The 22517-nt window shown below is 41.1% G+C and overlaps 1 protein-coding gene across 1 annotated transcript in view; it reads right to left on the bottom strand.

The window, feature by feature from the left end:
* LOC311131309 (CSC1-like protein 2) overlaps nucleotides 1-22517 on the bottom strand; it is a 101479-nt gene that overhangs the window by 57751 nt on the left and 21211 nt on the right. The window contains exons 2-4 of the mRNA XM_084164206.1: nucleotides 14223-14466; nucleotides 7516-7595; nucleotides 5039-5077 (exon numbers count right to left, since the gene is read on the bottom strand). Coding sequence (XP_084020332.1) covers nucleotides 5039-5077; nucleotides 7516-7595; nucleotides 14223-14396 — 293 coding nt within the window. The 5' untranslated portion in view covers nucleotides 14397-14466. The remainder of the gene's footprint in view (nucleotides 1-5038; nucleotides 5078-7515; nucleotides 7596-14222; nucleotides 14467-22517) is intronic.

Here is a 22517-nt window from a genome sequence, read left to right as displayed (position 1 = left end):
CCCGTGGGTATCGAACCCACAACCCTGGCATCGCAAACGCCATGCTCTACCAACTGAGCTACACGGGGCCAGGAGAATGCTACCTGCCCCAATGCATAGTGCCAACTGTAAAGTTTGGTGGAGGAGTAATAATGGTCTGGGGCTTTTCATTGTTCGGGCTAGGCCCCTTAGTTCCAATGAAGGGAAATCTTAACACTACAGCATACAATGACATTCTAACAGATTCTGTGCTTCTAACTTTGTGGCAACAGTTTGGGGAAGGCCCTTTCCTGTTTCAGCATGACAATGCCCTCGTGCACAAAGCGAGGTCCATACAGAAATGTTTTGTCGAGATCGGTGTGGAAGAACTTGACTGGCCTGCACAGAGCCCTGACCTCAACTCCATCGAACACCTTTGGGATGAATTGGAACGCCAACTGCGAGCCAGGCCTAATCGCCCAACATCAGTGTCCAACCTCACTAATGCTATTGTGGCTGAATGGAAGCAAGTCCCTGCAGCAAAGTTCCAACATCTGGTGGAAAGCCTTCCCAGAAGGCTCCATATTAATACCCATGATTTTGGAATGAGATGTTCGACGAGCAGGTGTCCACATACTTTGGTCATGTAGTGTACTATCTTTGATATGCATAATCTCATTTTGTGATTAGAGCTCCACTGAGCAATTGACAGGACAAAGGAGGCAGTGTCTTTTGCATTAAATGCCAAGAGCCCTATTCAATTCAACCTATTAACTGTCTTCTCAGCATGAGCAATTATCATTTAAAATGCTACAAGAAATCCTGTAAAAAAAAAAATTATATATATATACAGTCATGGCCAAAATTGTTGGCACCCCTGAAATTTTTCCAGAAAATGAAGTATTTCTCACAGAAAAGTATTGAAATTACACATGTTTTGCTATGCACATGTTTATTTCCTTTGTGTGTATTGGAATAACACAAAAAAAACAGGAAAAAAACAAATTTGACATAATTTCACACAAAACTCAAAAAATGGGCCGGACAAAATGATTGGCACCCTTAACTTAATATTTAGTTGCACACCCTTTGGAAAAAATAACTGAAATCATCTGCTTCCTATAACCATCAATAAGCTTCTTACACCTCTCACCCGGAATTTTGGACCACTCTTCTTTTGCAAACTGCTCCAGGTCTCTCATATTGGATGGGTGCCTTTTCCCAACAGCAATTTTAAGATCTCTCCACAGGTGTTCAATGGGATTAAGATCTGGACTCATTGCTGGCCACTTCAGAACTCTCCAGCGCTTTGTTGCCATCCATTTCTGGGTGCTTTTTGAAGTATGTTTGGGGTCATTGTCCTGCTGGAAGACCCATGATCTCGGACGCAAACCCAGCTTTCTGACACTGGGCCCTACATTGCGACCCAAAATCCTTTGGTAATCCTCAGATTTCATGATGCCTTGCACACAGTCAAGGCACCCAGTGCCAGAGGCAGCAAAACAACCCCAAAACATCTTTGAACCTCCACCATATTTGACTGTAGGTACTGTGTTCTTTTCTTTGAAGGCTTCATTACATTTTCGGTAAACAGTAGAACGATGTGCTTTACCAAAAAGCTCTATCTTGGTCTCATCTGTCCATAAGACGTTCTCCCAGAAGGAATTTGGCTTACTCATGTACATTTTGGCAAACTGTAGTCTTGCTTTTTTATGTCTCTGTGTCAGCAGTGGGGTCCTCCTGGGTCTCCTGCCATAGCGTTTCATTTCATTCAAATTTCGACGTATAGTTCGCGCTGACACTGATGCACCCTGAGCCTGCAGGACAGCTTGAATTTCTTTGGAACTTGTTTGGGGCTGCTTATCCACCATCCGGACTATCCTGCGTTGCAACCTTTCATCAATTTTTCTCTTCCGTCCACGTCCAGGGAGATTAGCTACAGTGCCATGGGTTGCAAACTTCTTGATCATGTTGCGCACTGTGGACAAAGGAACATCTAGATCTCTGGAGATGGACTTGTAACCTTGAGATTGTTGATATTTTTCCACAATTTTGGTTCTCAAGTCCTCAGACAGTTCTCTTTTCCTCTTTCTGTTCTCCATGCTTAGTGTGGCACACACAGAAACACAATGCAAAGACTGAGTCAACTTCTCTCCTTTTTATCTGCTTTCAGGTGTGATTTTTAGATTGCCCACACCTGTTACTTGCCCCAGGTGAGTTTAAAGGAGCATCACATGCTTGGAACAAACTTATTTATCCACAATTTTGAAAGGGTGCCAATAACTTTGTCCGGCCCATTTTTTTAGTTTTGTGTGAAATTATGTCAAATTTGCTTTTTTCCTGTTTTTTTTTGTGTTATTCCAATACACACAAAGGAAATAAACATGTGCATAGCAAAACATGTGTAATTTCAATACTTTTCTGTGAGAAATACTTCATTTTCTGGAAAAATTTCAGGGGTGCCAACAATTTTGGCCATGACTGTATATATATATATATATATATATATAATATATATATAATAATAATAATAATAATAAGCCATTTAGCAGACGCTTTTATCCAAAGCGACTTACAGTCATGCGTGCATACATTTTTGTGTATGGGTGGTCCCGGGGATCGAACCCACTACCTTGGCGTTACAAGCGCCGTGCTCTACCAGCTGAGCTACATATATATATATATATATATATGGAAACTCAAGGCCAGGCACCACGGGCTAATGACAGTTTCCAGAAAAATGGATTTACAGGATATGCAAATATGTGCATATTTAATTATATAGAGTACCACAGTATTGTCTCCCGAGTGGCCCAGTGGTCTAAGGCACTGTATTGCAGTGCTAGCTGTGCCACTAGAGATCCTGGTTCGTATCCAGGCTCTGTCGTAGCTGGCCGTGACCGGGAGACCCATGGGGCGGCGCACAATTGGCCCAGCGTCGTCCAGGATAGGGGAGGGAATGGCCGGCAGGGATGTAGCTCAGTTGGTTGAGCATGGCGTTTGCAACGCCAGGGTTGTGGGTTCAATTCGCACGGGGGGCCAGTTAAAAAAAAATAATAAAAAAAATAAAAATATATATTATATATATATATATATATATATATATATAAAATACAAAAATAATGATGTATGCACTCACTAACTGTAAGTCGCTCTGGATAAGAGTGTCTGCTAAATGACTAAAATGTAAAAAAAATGTACATGTATGAGTCATAATACCCATAAAACCTAGAGGTCAATCAGGGAAATGGTTCCAATAATTTTTCCACCATAGATTTTTCCCATAGGGGATGTAGAGACACTTAAAGTAAGGGCTGTGTTTCATGTAGGCTTAACCTGGCATGAGGTTTTGATAACCATGTAAATCTCTTTAGGACAATGTGATTTCCATCAATATATTTGCCTGTATTTACCCCCCAAAAAAGAAATGCTAATTAGCTGCAAATGTGGCTATCATAAAGAACTACAAATGCCATGATCTGGACGAGCATGCCGAATCGAGGCAAAGGTAAGAATGTCTGGATTAACCATCTAATGTTAGCTAAATGTAGTAATGAATAAATTGGCAATATTTCTTTAAAATTGACAGTTCAGTGAACTGTCTTGTGCATATTGACACAATACCTTTTAGCAAAGGTGTCAACTAGAGATAACTTGCAGGAGCTTGCGGGGATTTGTAGTTTTGCATGATGTCTACTTTCATGCTAATTAGCATTTTCTAATCAGAGTAAATAGAGCCGAATATATTGATAAAAATCACCTTGTCCGAGAGAGATTTACATGGTTATCAAAACGTCACGCCATGGTAAGCCTACATGAAACACATCCCCTATTTTAAGTGTTTCTAAAATCCCCTATGGGAAAAATTAACGGTAAAAAAAACGATTGGAACCATTTCCCTGTTTGACTGCTAGGTTTTATGGGTATTATGACACCTCCACTGTGGGGCTCTACAGCCTAGGTGATTGTGATTAAGGGGCAAAAAATACACTATTAGTGTGGTGCCTGGCCTCAACAACAACAGTATTACTCCATAATTTCTTGAAGGCTAGGATTTGTTTTGACATATTCCGGAAAGCCAGTTAGCGATTTTGAATAGGGCCCAAAGTCTACAAATAGGTTGCGTTTTACCTGCAGCACTGGGTGTATATTGTAATCTCCCACCCTTACATCCTACAACAGAAGATCTACCACAGTCCAACAATAAACTTAGTCCAATGACATGTACAGAAATGGGGGCAGTATACATTTCACTGTCAGGACAGAAGACCACATTCCACTTTCTAGCTGGATTCCAATCTGAAAACAGTCCTTTCCTCTTCCTTTATTGACCCCTTCATGGCCCTGAATGGACAGAGGGGAAGGGGTGATTTTTTGAATGAGAACCCAGCCTGTTGAGAACGTGGCTTCTTATGGTCTAAAAAAGGGTCCACTCTGGGAGGTGCTAGCATCACAGCTAATGTCACAAGGATTCACAAAGACGCCACAGCAAGAGGGCCTAGGGAAGTTCACATCCACACTGATGCACCTTTTACCTTGTATTATTTGCTCTCAGTGTATCATAGTTACCCTTTTCTCTTCTCCGACTATGTTATATTCAAATGTGTAAAAGGAAGCATGCATGTCAAAAGATTCATATGTTAGGTGACAGTCAAAGCATCAGAAGCCATGGCAGATACACTGGTGAAAGTCAACAGTATGGTTATTGACACACAATGCACTTATGGTGGGTTAACAAAAGTCAGAGTCGACACCCAATAAATCCACAGCAAAAAGCAGTGACAGAGCCCTCACACCAAACCATCTTGCTTGTTAATAAGATAGATACACATACACCTTCTTTCTCACACACACCAACCCACAGGACACCCGATTTTGGGGTTGATTCCAGTCCATTCTGGAATTGGATTGCAAGCACGCACGCACACACACACACACACCTATCCGAAAGGGAAAAACAGTGTGTTAGTCCACCAGTGAGCAGGACAACAAGTACAGTTAGGGCAGTAAAGCAACCAGGGAAGAGAGAAGACGCTGGAAAACAAGGAGATAATCAAAACGTGTTTAAAAAACAACATACTATTCCCGCTCCTCCAATCCGCTGAAACGCTTCTTCGATCTTCACAGTGAAACAAAAAAAGAGGAAACATTAGCAAAACTGGCATGAAAAGGAGTACACATTTACTTCATTAAGGTTAGTCCTGGATAGAAATCCTGAAGTGTCAACAAATTGGATGTTACACAATGTATAGGAGCAGGACAGGTTTATGAGAGCCATAGGCGGGGTGAGGATGAGGGGCGAACCATCACATAACGTGGGCCCTGATCAGATGTCACCCCCCATCCCCTCACCCTACACGCACACTAACACACACACACACACAAACCAACTGCGACACTGGTGACCCCTGCCTCATCACAGCTCTGAAAGAGAGAGCCCCTGAAAGCAAGAAAACAGCTGTGTTTGTGTGTGTATGTGTCTGTTACTGCTGAGCAATTAACAAAAATGTTAACTCAATGCGCCGTTTCTCTTTCCCGCCCAAAATGTGTTTGCTTGCAGAGCAGCGTTGCTGTGTGAGCCAGGCAGTGGAGAGTTACAGCAGCGCTGTGCAATACGCGACCATATGGCCGACGCAGGTGGTGACTCCACTTCTGTCAGCGGCGTAATTTTTTGGAAAGCTGGGAAACTTTTTTTGGCTATGAACCCAGCATGAACCGGCAGAAATTCGCCAATTGGTTGATTCAATTCATCGATTGACCAGGGGAACATGACCACACACAGACCGCATGAGAGGAAGTAAAGTAGTGAATAAATTAAGTGATAAGCAGTAAAATGGGCAGTCACTACCATCATGGGGCTTTTATTAGCTAATTGTATTATTCTGTGTAGTTACAAAAAAAAAAAAATTCTAACCGAAATTGAAAACCGTGATTATTTTTCAAAAACCAAACTGAAACCAACCTCAAAAAGCATTAATCGCTCAGCACTAGTGTGTGTGTGTGTGTGTGTGTGTGTGTGTGTGTGTGTGTGTGTGTGTGTGTGTGTGTGTGTAGGGAGCGACAAGGGAGAGCGAGAGAGCGGGACAGACAAGAAAACAGGAAGTATGTGGCGCAAAATAGATTTTCCAGTCAGCTGTGGGACTATAGCAGGAAATGGTTTGCCCCTCTCTCTCTGTCCTTTAAATGAATGGGAGGACAGAACTATTTCAGAAAGGCAAAGGACACAAAGCACTTAGAAAGCTCGTACATCCTATCGATAAGCAGACCAAGGTCACCTTAAAATAACCAAATAAGTCTTAAACTATTATTGTACTTAAAGCGGCCATCAAGGATTGGTACACAGTAAATCAAGGAGAGTTGAAATCACGGTGTTAAAATTGTTTGGGTTAAATTTACTCTACTTGAGTTATCTGAACCCTCAGAGTGATACGCTCTCTGGAGTTAGTTGGGACGGAGTACTTTTAACTCAATTAAGAGTAACCAGAGACATGGAGTTACATTTGGGAGGGGCCTCATTGTCATATTTCCCAGCATGCTCCGTTGCAGGTAGATTTCATTAGAATAGTTTATTTTAATATCTGTATTTTTGCATGTACATTGATTGTTTACAATCATTCATTTTTTTAACTTTCTGCTCTGACAGGCTTTCTGAATGCAAGTCGTAATCCATTATAAATAATTAATTATGTAATAATAATAATAATAATAATAATAATAATAATATGTGGAGTAATTATAAAGTGCTACCAAATATTTTTACAAACTAATTTGTTGTGGCAGTTCTGAAAATCTTGTCTAAGCCTGTGTCTGGTTGGCCAAGGCCAACTCTCTCAATCTTGTGCAAAAGTGACCATGCAGCAAGTATGGAGCTGAGCAGTACAGTCAAAAAATTTTCGACTGCATCGCAGTGTAATGAGTTATAGCATCAAGGTAGGGGTACCTTACAGTAAGTTTATGACTTCAATCAGTAGGCATATAGCCATTTGTACATTAATATTCTTAGTGAATGACTGATTCAGTACTCAAGGAGTTCGAAACTTGTTATTTCTCTTCTTAATTGCACTGCAACAGATCATGTACATTCAAGGTGATGGATTTAATACAACAATAAAATACAGTAAGTATGCTAACTAGTTATACATTCTTTCCATATTTATTACCAACATACCCAAACCATAGATTACTCATAATTGATAAAGAAGTATCCCATGGGGTTATGGTAATAAACTGGTGAAAAGAAGATTCCCTAAAGAAGATTTATTTGCTCTGCTGTGTGAGCAAATCCTGCTGCACAGACAGTCGTTGTTCATATCCAGCTCCAGAAATGAGTAGTATGTAAGTGACAGTGAAACAAGTCTCCCTGAATGACTTGCAAACCAATCATCTTCAGGAAGAGGTAGGAAGGAATGGTTATGGGGTTACTTAAGGCACACTGTCATAATAGGCAAGTAATTCTCACAGTTCAACAGACAAGGACCAATGACCAGTAGGACTACATCTGGGCAGTGTACGTGTGTGTGTGTGATGTAACACCTCAGAGTAATTTGTTAGACCTACCTGTCAGCGTCTGTCACCAATGCCAAGCGTCCATAATCCCAGGCCACTTTCCGCAATATTGAGAAGACAAAGAGAAGCACCTGAAAGCACAGAGGAAGGTAATGCTGTATGATTTTCATCTTCTTTGGTGTTTTTCGATTGAGCCCCAAGAACATCTGTGTATCATTCAAATGGATTTTATAGCAATGTCACTGCTGTTCTAAAAAAAAATTGTAAGACCAGTAAGCACTTAGAGTGGGTCCCATATTCCTAGTACGCAATGACTACATGAAGCTTATGACTACAAACTTCTTGGACGCATTTGCAGTTCGTTTAGGCTGCAATTCAGATAATTTTGTGCCCAATAGAAATTAATGGTAAATTATGTATTGTGCTCATTTTGGAGTCATTGTAAATAAGAATAGAATAATGTGTTTCTAAACACTTCTACATGAATGTGAGTGAGAAAGTTAGAGGGTCAAAGATCATACCCCCAAGACATGCTAACCTCTCACCATTACCAATAAACAGTGGAGGTTCTATTCTTATTTACAATAAAATGGACACCAAAACAACAAATTATTTGCCATTCACTTCTACTGGGCACAAAATTATCTGAAACACAACCAAAACAAAACTTTTGACTACTTTATTTATAAGAATCTTTAGGGGTGTCACTATTTTGACCCCTACCTTTTTGAGAAATACTAAATGTTACAGAAAATCTCTGAGCAATTGTATTAGTATAAAATAATACAATTTACCATTTGTTTGCATTCAATATAGCTCAGTATTTGAATTACAGTACCAGTCAAAAGTTTGGACACCTACTCATTCCAGGGTTTTTCTTTATTTGTACTATTTTCTACATTGTAGAATAATAGTGAAGACATCAAAACTATGAAATAACACATATGGAATCATATAGTAACCAACAGTGTTAAACAAATCAAAATATATGTTATATTTGAGATTCTTCAAATAGCCACCCTTTGCCTTGATGACAGCTTTGCATACTCTTGAAATTCTCTCAACCAGCTTCATGATGTAGTCACCTGGAATGCATTTAATTAACAGTGTGCCTTGTTAAAAGTTAATTTGTGGAATTTCTTTCCATCTTAACGCGTTTGAGCCCATCAGTTGTGTTGTGACAAGGTAGGGGTGGTATACAGAAGATAGCCCTTTTTGGTAAAAGACCAAGTCCATTTTATGGCAAGAACAGCTCAAATAAGCAAAGAGAAATGACAGCCATCATTACTTTAAGACATGAAGGTCAGTCAATACGAAACATTTCAAGAACTTTGAAAAGTTTCTTCAAGTGCAGTCGCAAAAATTATCAAGCGCTATGATGAAACTGGCTCTCCTGAGGACTGCCACAGAAAAGGAAGACCCAGAGTTGCCTCTGCTGCAGAGGATAAGTTCATTAGAGTTAACTGCACCTCAGATTGCAGCCCAAATAAATGCTTCAGAGTTCAAGTAACATACACATATCAACATCAACTGTTCAGAGGAGACTGCGTAAATCAGGCCTTCATGGTCTAATTGCTGCAAAGAAACCACTACTAAAGGACACCAATAAGAAGAAGAGACTTGCTTGGGCCAAGAAACACGAGCAATGGACATTAGACCGGTGACATTTTGTCCTTTGGTCTGGAGTCCAAATAGGAGATTTTTGGTTCCAACCGCCGTGTCTTTGTGAGATGCAGAGTAGGTGAACGTGTGATCTCTGCATGTGTGGTTCCCTCAGTGAAGCATGGAGGAGTAGGTGTGATGGTGTGGGTGTGCTTTGCTGGTAACATTGTCAGTGATTTATTTAGAATTCAAGGCACACTTAACCAGCATGGCTACCACAGCATTCTGCAGCGATACTCCATCCCATCTGGTTTGGGCTTAGTGGGACTATAATTAGTTTTTCAACAGGACAATGACCCAACACACATCCAGGCTGTGTAAGGGCTATTTGACCAAGAAGGAGAGTGATGGAGTGCTGCATCAGATGACCTGGCCTCCACAATCAACCGACCTCATCCCAATTGAGATGGTTTGGGATGAGTTGGACCGCAGAGTGAAGGAAAAGCAGCCAACAAGTGCTCAGCGTATGTAGGAACTCCTTCAAGACTGTTGGGAAAGCATTCCAGGTGAAGCTGGTTGAAAGAATGCCAAGAGTCTGCAAAGCTGTCATCAAGGCAAAGGGTGGCTACTTTTAAGAATCTAAAAACACTTTTTTGGTTATTACATGATTCCATATGTTTTATTTCATAGTTTTGATGTCTTCACTATTATTCTACAATGTAGAAAATAGTAAAAAAATAAAGAAAAACCCTTGAATGAGTAGGTGTGTCCAAACTTTTGACATGTACTGTATGTATTTTATACAGTCATTATTGCTCATCTTTATCAAGGGTGTAAATAATTTCAGACCCCACTTCACATTATATGAGGTAGATGTAGTATTAGTGGATGACAATAGAAAGGAGCAACATTGGTGCTTAATTCTAAAGGGTAATTTAAAAATGTAAAAGTATGAAAAGGCCAGCACTCATGTCACTCAGTTTTCAGACTCCAAAAATGATTCAGTTTTGCATATTTATTTAACATTTTCATTATGCTGACAAAGACGCGAGTAATAATATGAAATAAATTGATTAAACTATCTGGCCTTTTCATCTGTTCATTGTGTTATGATATCATGTCCATGTTGTTAGTATATTTTATTTAACCAGGAATAGAGAGACCATTGAAGTTAGAAACCTCTTTTGGGAGGGGGACCTGCTATATGCTGCTTTATGAGCATCAACGTGACATTGTCCTGTGAAACAAAATCCTTGAGAGACATGGATCTTTGAGGGCACAGGCACACATTACGACATTTCTTTGGAACACTTATTCGGTTACCAGACCCTGTCATTTTGGGTGAAAACGCATTCTGGACACATATATTTCATAGATGTAAAGTTATAGATAATGCTTACCAACGCACAGCCATAACCCACCACTTTGTGACCTTGGCTGCCCAGTAAAATGTTACAATAAATCTGGATTTGAGCATTTGAAGAGATGAGCATGAGGCCATGTGAATGTAGACATGTTCATTCATGCACTGAGACAGTTCTCTTACTCATACACCTAACCTGAGACAATAAGTATTGAGACAATAAGCATTGATTCATTACTTTGTTAATTTACTTTGCAGATTAGTTAATACCTTCCTTACTTTTATCTCATGGCCTTAAATTCAATTGGCAAGCATACATTAAAAAGACAACAGGAGGTGAGGTGACCCCCAATGACACAGTACAGCTTCATTTGAATAACGCCCCTACTAGACAGTCAGCCACTATGTAGGTCAATCCATTGTTCCCGTGGTCACGAAGCACTATGGATTTTACTATCAATTAGTCATGAACAGGAGCATCCTGTTCCACACCAGTACTACAGCCAAACCTTTAGGACTGGTAAAACAAAATGGTACCATTGAACTCACCGACTTGTCCAATTTGACTTTAATAAGATTCAATAAGATTTGTCAAACCATACCCTTCCTCCCCTGAAATCGGGGACTGATTCAGACCTAAATGACAAGGACACAAAGTTGAATGGACTCAGACCAATCAATGACATCAATCAATTAACATCCAGGGAGAAAATAAAACCAACACTACTGACGAACTTACTGGTCTGGATTTGAAGAGCCCTATTCACCTTTTGTAGGCCCGCCAAATTGACCTGAGCCATTTTGAACGCATTTGTCTTTCAAATTCCTGCGCATTAACACACAAGCAAACCTAGGGAGGAGAAGTCATTAAATATGAATTACATGTGTTAAAACTATTACATAACATGTAGAGTTTGAAAGATATGGTAAATCTCTGGTGAGAAAAATAAATAATTAACCTGTATTTTCGCATAGTATAAGCACTCAGAAGCAGATGTTAGCATGTAAGCATTCCCATAGACTTAACATGGCAGGGTAGTTAGCTAGTTTATTCGATTATCTAATAGTCATCATCCATACATGCTTTATCCCTTTTCAATCAAAGATCAAGAATTGAAAGGGCAATGCGGTTGGACAATGAAAAAAGACAAAAAACTAAATGTTTTTATGTAGATAACATTAGGATATTTGCAATCTGATGTGCCACAAAGCTAACTAGCCAACCCACCATGTTAAGTCTATGGGAATGCCAACGTCGGCTTCCGAGTGCTTACGTGAAAACACACCATATCTTTCAAATTCTGTACACGTTCTTTAGTTGTTTTGACAAATATATATCATATTTAACTAATTCTCCCTGTGTTTTAATGCGCCGGACGTTGATAGACGATCGCAAGAAATATGACCGCACCCTTGTTGCCTGGCTACATAAGGTGAATAGTACACTAATCAGGGTTGGGGTCATTCCATTTGATTCAGTCAGTGAATGAGATACATTGAAATTCGAATTGAATAATTTATAAGCAACATTTATGTTCTATGAGGGTTTTTCTGTCAAATTTTTAAGTGGAATTTCTATTTGCTTTTTGAATTGACTGGAAGTTAACACTGCTTGAGACACCTTGCCATTTTGGAGACAGTGTCTCCAGCAATGTTAACTTTTTTTCTATGACGCCTCCACTTTTCAAGCGTATTCCATCACAATTACAGTTTGTGAAAAAAAAGCTAGATGAAATTCCACTTAAAGCTTTTACAGAAAAACCCTCATAAAAAATACATGTTGCTTATAAATTCTTGAATTTGAATTTCAATTTCTCTCATGCACTGACAATCAAATGGAATGACCAACCCTGATTAGTGTACTATTCACCTTATGTAGCCAGGCAACAAGGGTGCAGTCATTTTTGTTGCGATTGTCATTCAACTTCCGGCACATTAAAACACAGGGAGGAGATGTCGTTAAATTAATTAATAAATACAAATAAAAATAATATAATGACTAAGCAAAAACTGTTTTATCAAAATGTTTGCTAATTTATATTTAAAAATAATATCACATTTACATAAGTATTCAGACCCTTTACTCAGCACTTTGTTGAAGCACCTTTGGCAGCGATTACAGCCTTGAGTCTTATTGGGTACGACGCTACAAGCTTGGCACACCTGTATTTGGGGAGTTTCTCCCATTCTTCTCTGCAGATCCTCTCAAGCTCTGTCATGTTGGATGGGGTGCGCTGCTGCACAGCTATTTTCAGGTCTCTCCAGAGATGTTAGATCGGGTTCAAGTCCGGGCTCTGGCTGGGCTACTCAAGGACATTGAGACTTGTCCCGAAGCCACTCCTGCGTTGTCTTGGCTGTGTGCTTAGGGTCGTTGTCCTGTTGGAAGGTGAACCTTTGCCCTAGTCTGAGGTCCTGAGTGCTCTGGAGCAGGTTTTCATCAAGGATCTCTCTGTACTTTGCTCCGTTCATATTTGCCTCGATCCTGACTAGTCTCCCAGTCCCTGCCGCTGAAAAACATCCCCACAGCATGATGCTGCCACCGCCATGCTTCACTGTAGGGATGGTGCCAGGTTTCCGCCAGACATGATGCTTGGCATTCAGGCCAAAGAGTTCAATCTTGGTTTCATCAGACCAGATAATCTTGTTTCTCATGGTCTGAGAGTCTTAAGGTGCCTTTTGGCAAACTCCAAGCGGGCTGTCATGTGCCTTTTACAGAGGAGTGGCTTCCATCTGGCCACTCTACCATAAAGGCCTGATTGGTGGAGTGCTGCAGAGATGGTTGTCCTTCTGGAAGGTTCTCCCATCTCCACAGAGGAACTCTGGAGCTCTGTCAGAGTGACCATCGGGTTCTTGGTCACCTCCCTGACCAAGGTCCTTCTCCCTCGATTGCGCAGTTTGGCCGGGCGGTCAGCTCTAGGAAGAGTCTTGGTGGTTCCAAACTTTTTCCATTTAAGAATGATGGAGGCCACTGTGTTCTTGGGGACCTTCAATGCTGCAGAAATGTTTTGGTACCCTTCCCCAGATCTGTGCCTCGACACAATCCTGTCTCGGAGCTCTACGGACAATTCCTTCGACCTCACGGCTTGGTTTTTGCTCTGACATGCACTGTCAACTGTGAGACCTTATATAGACAGGTGTGTACCTTTCCAAATCATGTCCAATCAATTTAATTTACCACAGGTGGACTCCAATCAAGTTGTAGAAACATCTCAAGGATGATCAATGGAAACAGGATGCACCTGAGCTCAATTTCGAGTCTCATTGCAAAGGGTCTGATTACTTATGTAAATAAGGTATTTATGTTTATTTGTTATATATTTGCCCAAAAATCTAAAAACCTGTTTTCGCTTTGTCATTATGGGGTATTTTGTGTAGATTGCTGAGGAAAATGTTTTATTTAATCCATTTTAGAATAAGGCTGTAACGTAACAAAATGAATACTTTCCGAAGGCACTGTATACATACGTACTGTATATATACACACACACAGATATACATATAAACACACACACACACACACACACACACACACACACACATATGTAGACATATACACATAGATATACTGTATACCTATGTGATCAATGCAGATTAGCATAAAGTCATTAGGACCCAGGTCATAAGTATTGCTGTACACAGACCTGGGGTCCCAGGTAAGTAGAATCTCTGGCCAATGAATCAGTGATATAAGTCAATAAATGAACTACGGGGGAGAGAGAAAAACCTGCAACACTGGAATGGGGATAGGGATCAATTTGAAATTCAGGCAAGACTGATCTCTAGGCAGACTCACCAGGAAACACATGAAGTCCAGCGCGAGGACGGTGGGGACCCCTCCAAAGGGTAGGCCCTGAAGCACGGTGCTGCGGATACGGGCTGAGTAACAGTAGTCCTTGGACTCATTGTTGGCAGAGCAGTTCTCCTGGCCTGCAATGCAGGCCCGGACACCACCTGGCCATATCCCCATGGTCACGATCAGGTGAAGACCTACAGGATCAGCACTCTGAGCAAGCTCACAGCCACATCTTCCTGGGAACCTATCGTGGAAGGAAGGAGGGAAAAGGAGGGTGAAACCACCAATTATTTCAGATAAACCACTTATGACAACAACAAAAAACACCTAAACATCGTCACTTAGGGAGAGGAATTGTGCACTTTATATAGAAATCAGAAAATATCTGAAACCTCAGATCTTTGTAAATGACTTTCTAAAACTAGAACTAAATAGAGCAAGTGCTATGCCGCTAAGGACCATTTCACAAAGCAGAATAAGTGTGTTAGGGGCACCTCACAGTAACACAATGACGCTGAAACTCAGATTTTTCACTTTACAAGTATGCCAAACGCAAACCATTGATTGCAAAATTAAACAAACCATACAACTCTATGCACAAGGACTACTTTTAACAATTTCCACAGAACATTTTACAAAAACACATTTAAATCGAAGAACAGTGCAGATGTAAAGTTTGGTACCAGAATGATGGTAAAATCTCAGTTATTTTATGTGACCACGTTTTCCAAAAACTCTTATTAACTTATTAAGCTACTTTTTTACTCCTGAACATATTTAGGCTTGCCATAACAAAGAGGATGAATACTTATTGACAAGACATTTCAGCTTTTCATTTTAAATTAATCTAAAAACATAATTCCACTTTAACATTATGGGGTAGTGTGTGTTGGCCAGTGTCACAAAATCAAAATGTAATACATTTTAAATTCAGGCTGCAACACAACAAAATGTGGAAAAGGTCAAGGGGTGTGAATCCTTTCTGAAGGCACTGTAAATTGGTAGGTCTACCTTTACTTGTTACTTCTGTGAACTTTCATTATCCTCCCTCCTCATAAGGGAGAGAAATTCAAAAATATCTAAGATATGTGGGTTTTTGGTCATGGAATTACAAGGCACAGGCCAATGTACTTAAATGTACAAATAATTAATCCAAAACGAAATATTGGTGTTGATATTAGTTAGGGGTTGTTACTTAAACATTAGTGTTTTGTATTATTTCTAATCCCTTTTAAGACTTTTTCTGGTAGATGTTTTCTAAGACCCCTTTTCCATCTGTTTGACCAGAAATATTTTTATAGCACAGTTATGGAGTGTCTTCTTCTATCAAGTGTCTGTCTGACGTAATGGAGCACTGGAATTACATTAAATGACCATCCAAAACAGTGTTTCCCCTCTTATTAGTCCAAACCCAGTGTGGGTCTTCACCTGCTTTGTGAACTAGTGCCAATTCAAACAAACAGCCGATAACAGAAAAATCCTCCCAGAGACCGACACTGCCAACAACAGAATGTGACAGAGACATGATAAGCAGACACTGTCAAAGACATCAACCAAACTCAAAGAGCAATGACATTTCAAGAAGAGCCAGACACAAATGAAATGTACTGGCTTCAATGATCTCAACTGTCTCTTGTCACAGAAAAAAAGGTAACATTATCATATGAAAGCATTATAAAATGTATTACACATGTGCTTCATCCATTATGAAGAGGGTATTCATTGGAAGTGTAAACCAAAAAGGAAGGTTTGCTCTTTCCTCTAACCAATGGGTGTCAAACTCATTCCATGGAGGGCTGGCCAAGTGTATGCTGGTTTTCATTATTTCCTTTCAATCAAATCAAATCAAATTTTATTGGTCACATGCGCCGAATACAACAGGTGCAGACATTACAGTGAAATGCTTACTTACAGCCCTTAACAAAAAAAGTAAGAATAAAACAACAACAAAAAAAGTGTTGAGAAAAAAAGAGCAGAAGTAAAATAAAGTGACAGTAGGGAGGCTATATATACAGTAAAATAAAGTGACAGTAGGGAGGCTATATATACAGGGGGGTACCGTTGCAGAGTCAATGTGCGGGGGCACCGGCTAGTTGAGGTAGTTGAGGTAATATGTACATGTGGGTAGAGTTAAAGTGACTATGCATAAGTACTTACTTAACAGAGTAGCAGCAGCGTAAAAAGGATGGGGTGGGGGGGCAGTGCAAATAGTCCGGGTAGCCATGATTAGCTGTTTAGGAGTCTTATGGCTTGGGGGTAGAAGCTGTTGAGAAGTCTTTTGGACCTAGACTTGGCACTCCGGTACCGCTTGCCGTGCGGTAGCAGAGAGAACAGTCTATGACTAGGGTGGCTGGAGTCTTTGACAATTTTGAGGGCCTTCCTCTGACACCGCCTGGTATAGAGGTCCTGGATGGCAGGGAGCTTTGCCCCAGTGATGTTCTGGGCCGTACGCACTACCCTCTGTAGTGCCTTGCGGTCAGAGGCCAAGCAGTTGCCATACCAGGCGGTGATGCAACCAGTCAGGATGCTCTCGATGGTGCAGCTGTAGAATTTTTTGAGGATCTGAGGACCCATGCCAAATCTTTTTAGTCTCCTGAGGGGGAATAGGCTTTGTCGTGCCCTCTTCACGACTGTCTTGGTGTGTTTGGACCATGATAGTTCGTTGGTGATGTGGACACCAAGGAACTTGAAGCTCTCAACCTGTTCCACTACAGCCCCGTCGATGAGAATGGGGGTGTGCTCAGTCCTCTTTTTTTTCCTGTAGTCCACAATCATCTCCTTTGTCTTGGTCACGTTGAGGGAGAGGTTGTTGTCCTGGCACCACACGGCCAGATCTCTGACCTCCTCCCTATAGGCTGTCTCATCGTTGTCGGTGATCAGGCCTACCACTGTTGTGTCGTCGGCAAACTTAATGATGGTGTTGGAGTCGTGCCTGGCCATGCAGTCATGGGTGAACAGAGAGTACAGGAGGGGACTGAGCACGCACCCCTGAGGGGCCCCCGTGTTGAGGATCAGTGTGGCAGATGTGTTGTTACCTACCCTTACCACCTGGGGGCGGCCCGTCAGGAAGTCCAGGATCCAGTTGCAGAGGGAGGTGTTTAGTCCCAGGATCCTTAGCTTAGTGATGAGCTTAGAGGGCACTATGGTGTTGAATGCTGAGCTGTAGTCAATGAATAGCATTCTCACGTAGGTGTTCCTCTTGTCCAGGTGGGAAAGGGCAGTGTGGAGTGCGATAGAGATTGCATCATCTGTGGATCTGTTGGGGCGGTATGCAAATTGGAGTGGGTCTAGGGTTTCTGGGATTATGCTGTTGATGTGAGCCATGACCAGTCTTTCAAAGCACTTCATGGCTACAGACGTCAGTGCTACGGGTCGGTAGTCATTTAGGCAGGTTATCTTAGAGTTCTTGGGCACGGGGACTATGGTGGTCTGCTTGAAACATGTTGGTATTACAGACTCAGTCAGGGACATGTTGAAAATGTCAGTGAAGACACTTGCCAGTTGGTCAGCACATGCTCGGAGTACACGTCCAATTAACCTTTTCACACATACCAAACAAACAGGTGTGATCATTCTACAGTGGTCCCTGCAGCGTACGCTCAAACCGGTGTGATTAGAACGTTTATTTAGAACGTGTGAGAATGCGGTTAATAAATTACAGCTCAGCGTTCAACACCATAGTCCCCTCCAAGCTCATCACCAAGCTGGGGACCTTGGGACTGAACACCTCCCTCTGTAACTGGATCCTGGACTTCCTAATGGGGCGGCCCCAGGTGGTGAAGGTAGGCAACAACACCTCCGCCACCCTGATCCTCAATTCGGGGCCCATCAAGGGTGTGTGTTTAGTCCCCTCCTGTAGTCCCTGTTCACCCACAACTGTGGCCACGCACGACTCCAACACCATTATCAAGTTTGCTGACGACACGACGTGGTAGAACTGATCACAGACGGCGATGAGACAGCCTACAGGAAGGAGGTCAGAGACTTGGTAGTGTGGTGCCATGACAACAACAACCTCTCCCTCAACGTCAGTAAGACCAAGGAGCTGATCGTGGACTACAGGAGAAAGAGGGGAGCATGCCCACATCCACATCGACGGAGCTGTAGTGGAGAGAGTCGAGAGCATCAAGTTCCTTGACATCCACATCACTAAGGACTTAACATGGTACACACAGACCCGCACAATCATGAAGGAGGCTGGACAGCCCAGTACATCACTGGGGTCGAGCTCCCTGCCATCCAGGACCTCTAAATCAGGCGGTGTCAGAGGAAGGACAGCTTGGCTGTCGAAACGTTGGTTATAAAATTATTGCATCTGAGCTCCTAGAGAGTGCATCCCTCGTTTTCTTTTTCAGCTGTCAGAGGAAGGCCCAGAAAATTGCCAAAGACTCCAGCAACCCAAGCCAGACTGTTCACTCTGATACTGTCCGGAAAACAGTACCGGAGCATCAGCTCTCGGACCAACAGGCTTCGAGACAGCTTATACCCCCAAGCCTTAAGACCGCTAAATAGCCATAAAGCTGCTAAATAGTTAATTAATGGGTTACCCAGGCTACCTGCACTTACCCTATCTTGCACTCACTATGCACACTCACAAGACTATACACATCATTAGTGCTCAGTGATTAACCAAAATGTCAGTTATTAAACAACTAATTGACTGACATTGGTTCAATTAATTGAATTCCATGTAGTTATTTGTATTTCCTGTGAGCTAAATGCGCACATTGCACAGTTTCTCTAGAGATACATCAGATCCAGCCTGAACTGAGAGATGTAGCAGGGAGTTGTAGTTTCCAACAGGCCAATATTCTACATAGTTTAACGCATAAAACGTAGTAATTAGGTACAATGACCATGCTACGTTAGGTTAGTGTGGGGCAGACATGCAAAGGGAGAGAATAATGTGCGATCGTGAGGATATAGAGAGCCGCTGTTGCTTTGCGAGGTATCTCTACCTGAAAATACATGATCTAAGTGATTGATAGTTGGTATTCAGCAGTCATAAAAGTATGCATTATTTACTTTGACAGCATAGGCGGGAGCTCTATAGAGATGAGATGATGACTTGGAATGAAACAAAGTAATCAAATAAAACAAATGTAATATACACTACAACAGATTTTTGTTTTTTTAAGTAATGTGAATAAATGATTTATTACTAGTAATGGGCAGTCACTACCATCATGGGACTTTTATTAATTGTTTTATTCTGTGTTACAGCATTCAACCCAAATAATCTAAACCCGAACCCCAAAAAACACTAATCACTCCGGACTACACACCATACACACACACACTACAGCGACACTCACACACAAAACATACACACACGTGCACACACACATTTACAATCATCATATGCTGCTCCTACTCTATTCTTTATTTCACTCATATTATTATCTATCCTGATGCCTAGCCACTTTACCCTGCCTTCATGTACATATCTACCTCAAATACCTCGTACCCCTGCACATTGATCTGTTTATTTATTTGTATTATAATTTTCTAACTTTGAATCATTAGGAAAGGCTCATATGCCAGAATACTTTCCGAAAGCACTGTATATTATGGACATTTTCTGAAATTACAAAGCAAAAAAATAAAAAATTTGTACCTTTGTATTTGTATTTATTATGGATCCCCATTAACTGCTGCCAAGGCAACCACTACTCTTCCTGCAGTCCAGCAAAATTAAGGCAGTTATACATTTTAACAACATTACAATACATTCATAACAGATTTCACAACAAATTAAGTGTGCCCCCTCAGGCCTCTACTCTACTACCACATATCTATAACACAAAATCCATGGGTACATGTGTGTATAGTGCGTATGTTATCATGTGTCTATGTTTGTGTTGCTTCACAGTCCCCGCTGTTCCACAACGTGTATTTTTATCTGTTTTTTTTAATCTAATTTTACTGCTGGCATGAGTTACTTGATGTGGAATAGAGTTCCATGTAGTCATGGCTCTATGTAGTACTGTGCGCCTCCCATAGTCTGTTCTTGACTTGGGGACTGTGAAGAGACCTCTGGTGGCACACGTTGTATTCGGTGCATGTGCCAAATATAATTTAATTTGATTTAAGTTTCTGACATTCAATCCCACAGATAATGATTTGTGCGAATTTGCACAAAATATTTATGACAAGAACAAACAAAAAATAAAAAACACCTTTATCCTCAAAAGGTGTCATAGTTTTTACATGGACAATGCATTATTATCTAAAGGTATAGCTGAACAAGCTGTCTGTAGTGGGGTCTAAAATAGCTCAATAGTGTTGATGTTATTAAATAGTTGAAATTATTGGTGCCCTGAAGAACGTCACTACATTACTTCAGCCATTTTATTCAGTCATTAGTCTTGTTTACACCTTGTGCTAACATGAGGTTCGTGATCTGATCAATATGATCCAATCACTATCTGATCAAGGTTTGTCGCGTCTACACATTGTATTGAAATGTGTCTCTTATCCGTCCACTGTGTCCGCATTGTGACCAGATCAGCTGGTGTCTCCCTGTATGCAAATTATCTGACAGATTCTTTCAAAATAATATTTATTTATTTTTAAGATAATTATTGATGCCATTAGTGAATGGTGCTACCGGTCAATGGATTTTAGAGGCCAGTATAATGATGATTTAAATGGTTTGACCATCTAGATCGGTTAACACTTGATTGATACAATGTGTGCCTGACTACCTCAGGAAGTGGTCAGGATGATCTGATCACAATCATATCACAATGTGTCTTTTAATCGTCTAAACCGGTCTAAAGCTGTCACAATTAGAATGTGGGCAAGATCAGGACAAAGGGTGCATGTTAGTTATAAACAGGGCTATTGAGTCATACATTGTCTGAGTAGTAATACAGTGTAACCTGTTTCAGAGTTTTCCATGCGCTTGTACAGTCATGCCCTAGATTGACTGGGCGATAAACTAATACAGGTAGGATCAGCATGAACTGTGCAATCGGTCTTGATGTTGTTGAGGGTGAAGATTAAAAGGTGTTTGGCCTATTTGCATTCCCCGAAAGATGGCATGTCTGCTTGCTTCAGAGTTCTCAGCTTAGAAAGTCTTGCAGCTGCCACTCTCCAGGGACAGCACTGACTATCTGCCTGAGCCTTACTACTCGGTGACGGCATTCCCTTTATGGATACTGTTGGATGTTCCCAACCTATTTTTCACACCTAATCGTCCCACTTTCTCTCATCAAAAGAGAACGGAAAATATTTTTTCTTCTCCACTTGTGTATCAGAAGGATATCAGAGTAGTGAAGCAAAGAGAAAGAGAGAAAATGAGCCGAGATAGTGATGAGTGTGGAGTTCTGGCAGCTGAATTTTAGCTGATCAACAGAAATTCTATGCAAAGATCTTACTGACAACATTGAATTTCCCAACGATTAAATAAGGAAATAATGATGACCTGGCTTCCACAATCCCCTGACCTCAACCCAATTGAGATGGTTTGGGATGAGTCGGACCGCAGAGGGAAGGAAAAGCAGCCAACAAGTGCTCAGCATATGTGGGCACTCCTTCAAGTCTGTTGGAAAAGCATTCCAGGTGAAGCTGGTTGAGAGAATGCCAAGAGTGTGCAAAGCTGTCATCAAGGCAAAGGGTGGCTATTTGAAGAATCTCAAATATAAAAGCTATTTTGATTTGTTTTAAACTTTTTGGGTTACTACATGATTCCTTGAATGAGTAGGTGTGTCCAAACTTTTGACTGGAAGTGTAAGTACAAAGTAGGAACCTCGTCAATAGGTTTTAGCCATTAGGGTAATGACTAAGGTGTTGGACTGAGTCACAGAGACATGGGTTCGATTCCAGATCAGGCTACCCCCCCCAAATTCACTACTACATGTTACCATTGAATCCTAGCAGAGGAAAAAGGGGCTTTGGTATTTTTCAATCCAGGTACACTGCAGTCTACAGCACAACTGAGATAAAGTGTGGCCAGGTGCACCTCTTCGTTTCATACAGTGCTCTTTTACTGGTCTTGGTATGAAAAAGTGTCCTTTTTTTGTTTGACATGACTTTGTAGCTGCGTCTGAACATAGTGTTATGAAGCCATCTAACCATCCTGATGAAAAGCCCATGATCTGTCTTATGAGTACAAATGTGATTACTTTCCATTGCCCTAAGACTTCATGAGAGGAGTCAGAAAAGTACACATAAAGGGCTTAATTAAATAAAAATGAACCCTTCTGTTGACAAACATATTCCAGAAGAGTTGGGTACTGTAAGGTAGACTCAGTTTATTAGCGTAAATGTGTGTGTAGCAAACAAAGGCAG

This window comes from Coregonus lavaretus (assembly GCF_964263955.1).
Source record: "Coregonus lavaretus genome assembly, chromosome: 6".
Lineage (NCBI taxonomy): Eukaryota > Metazoa > Chordata > Actinopteri > Salmoniformes > Salmonidae > Coregonus > Coregonus lavaretus.
Note: the sequence above shows the minus strand (reverse complement) of the source record. Positions and strands in the feature narration are given on the sequence as shown.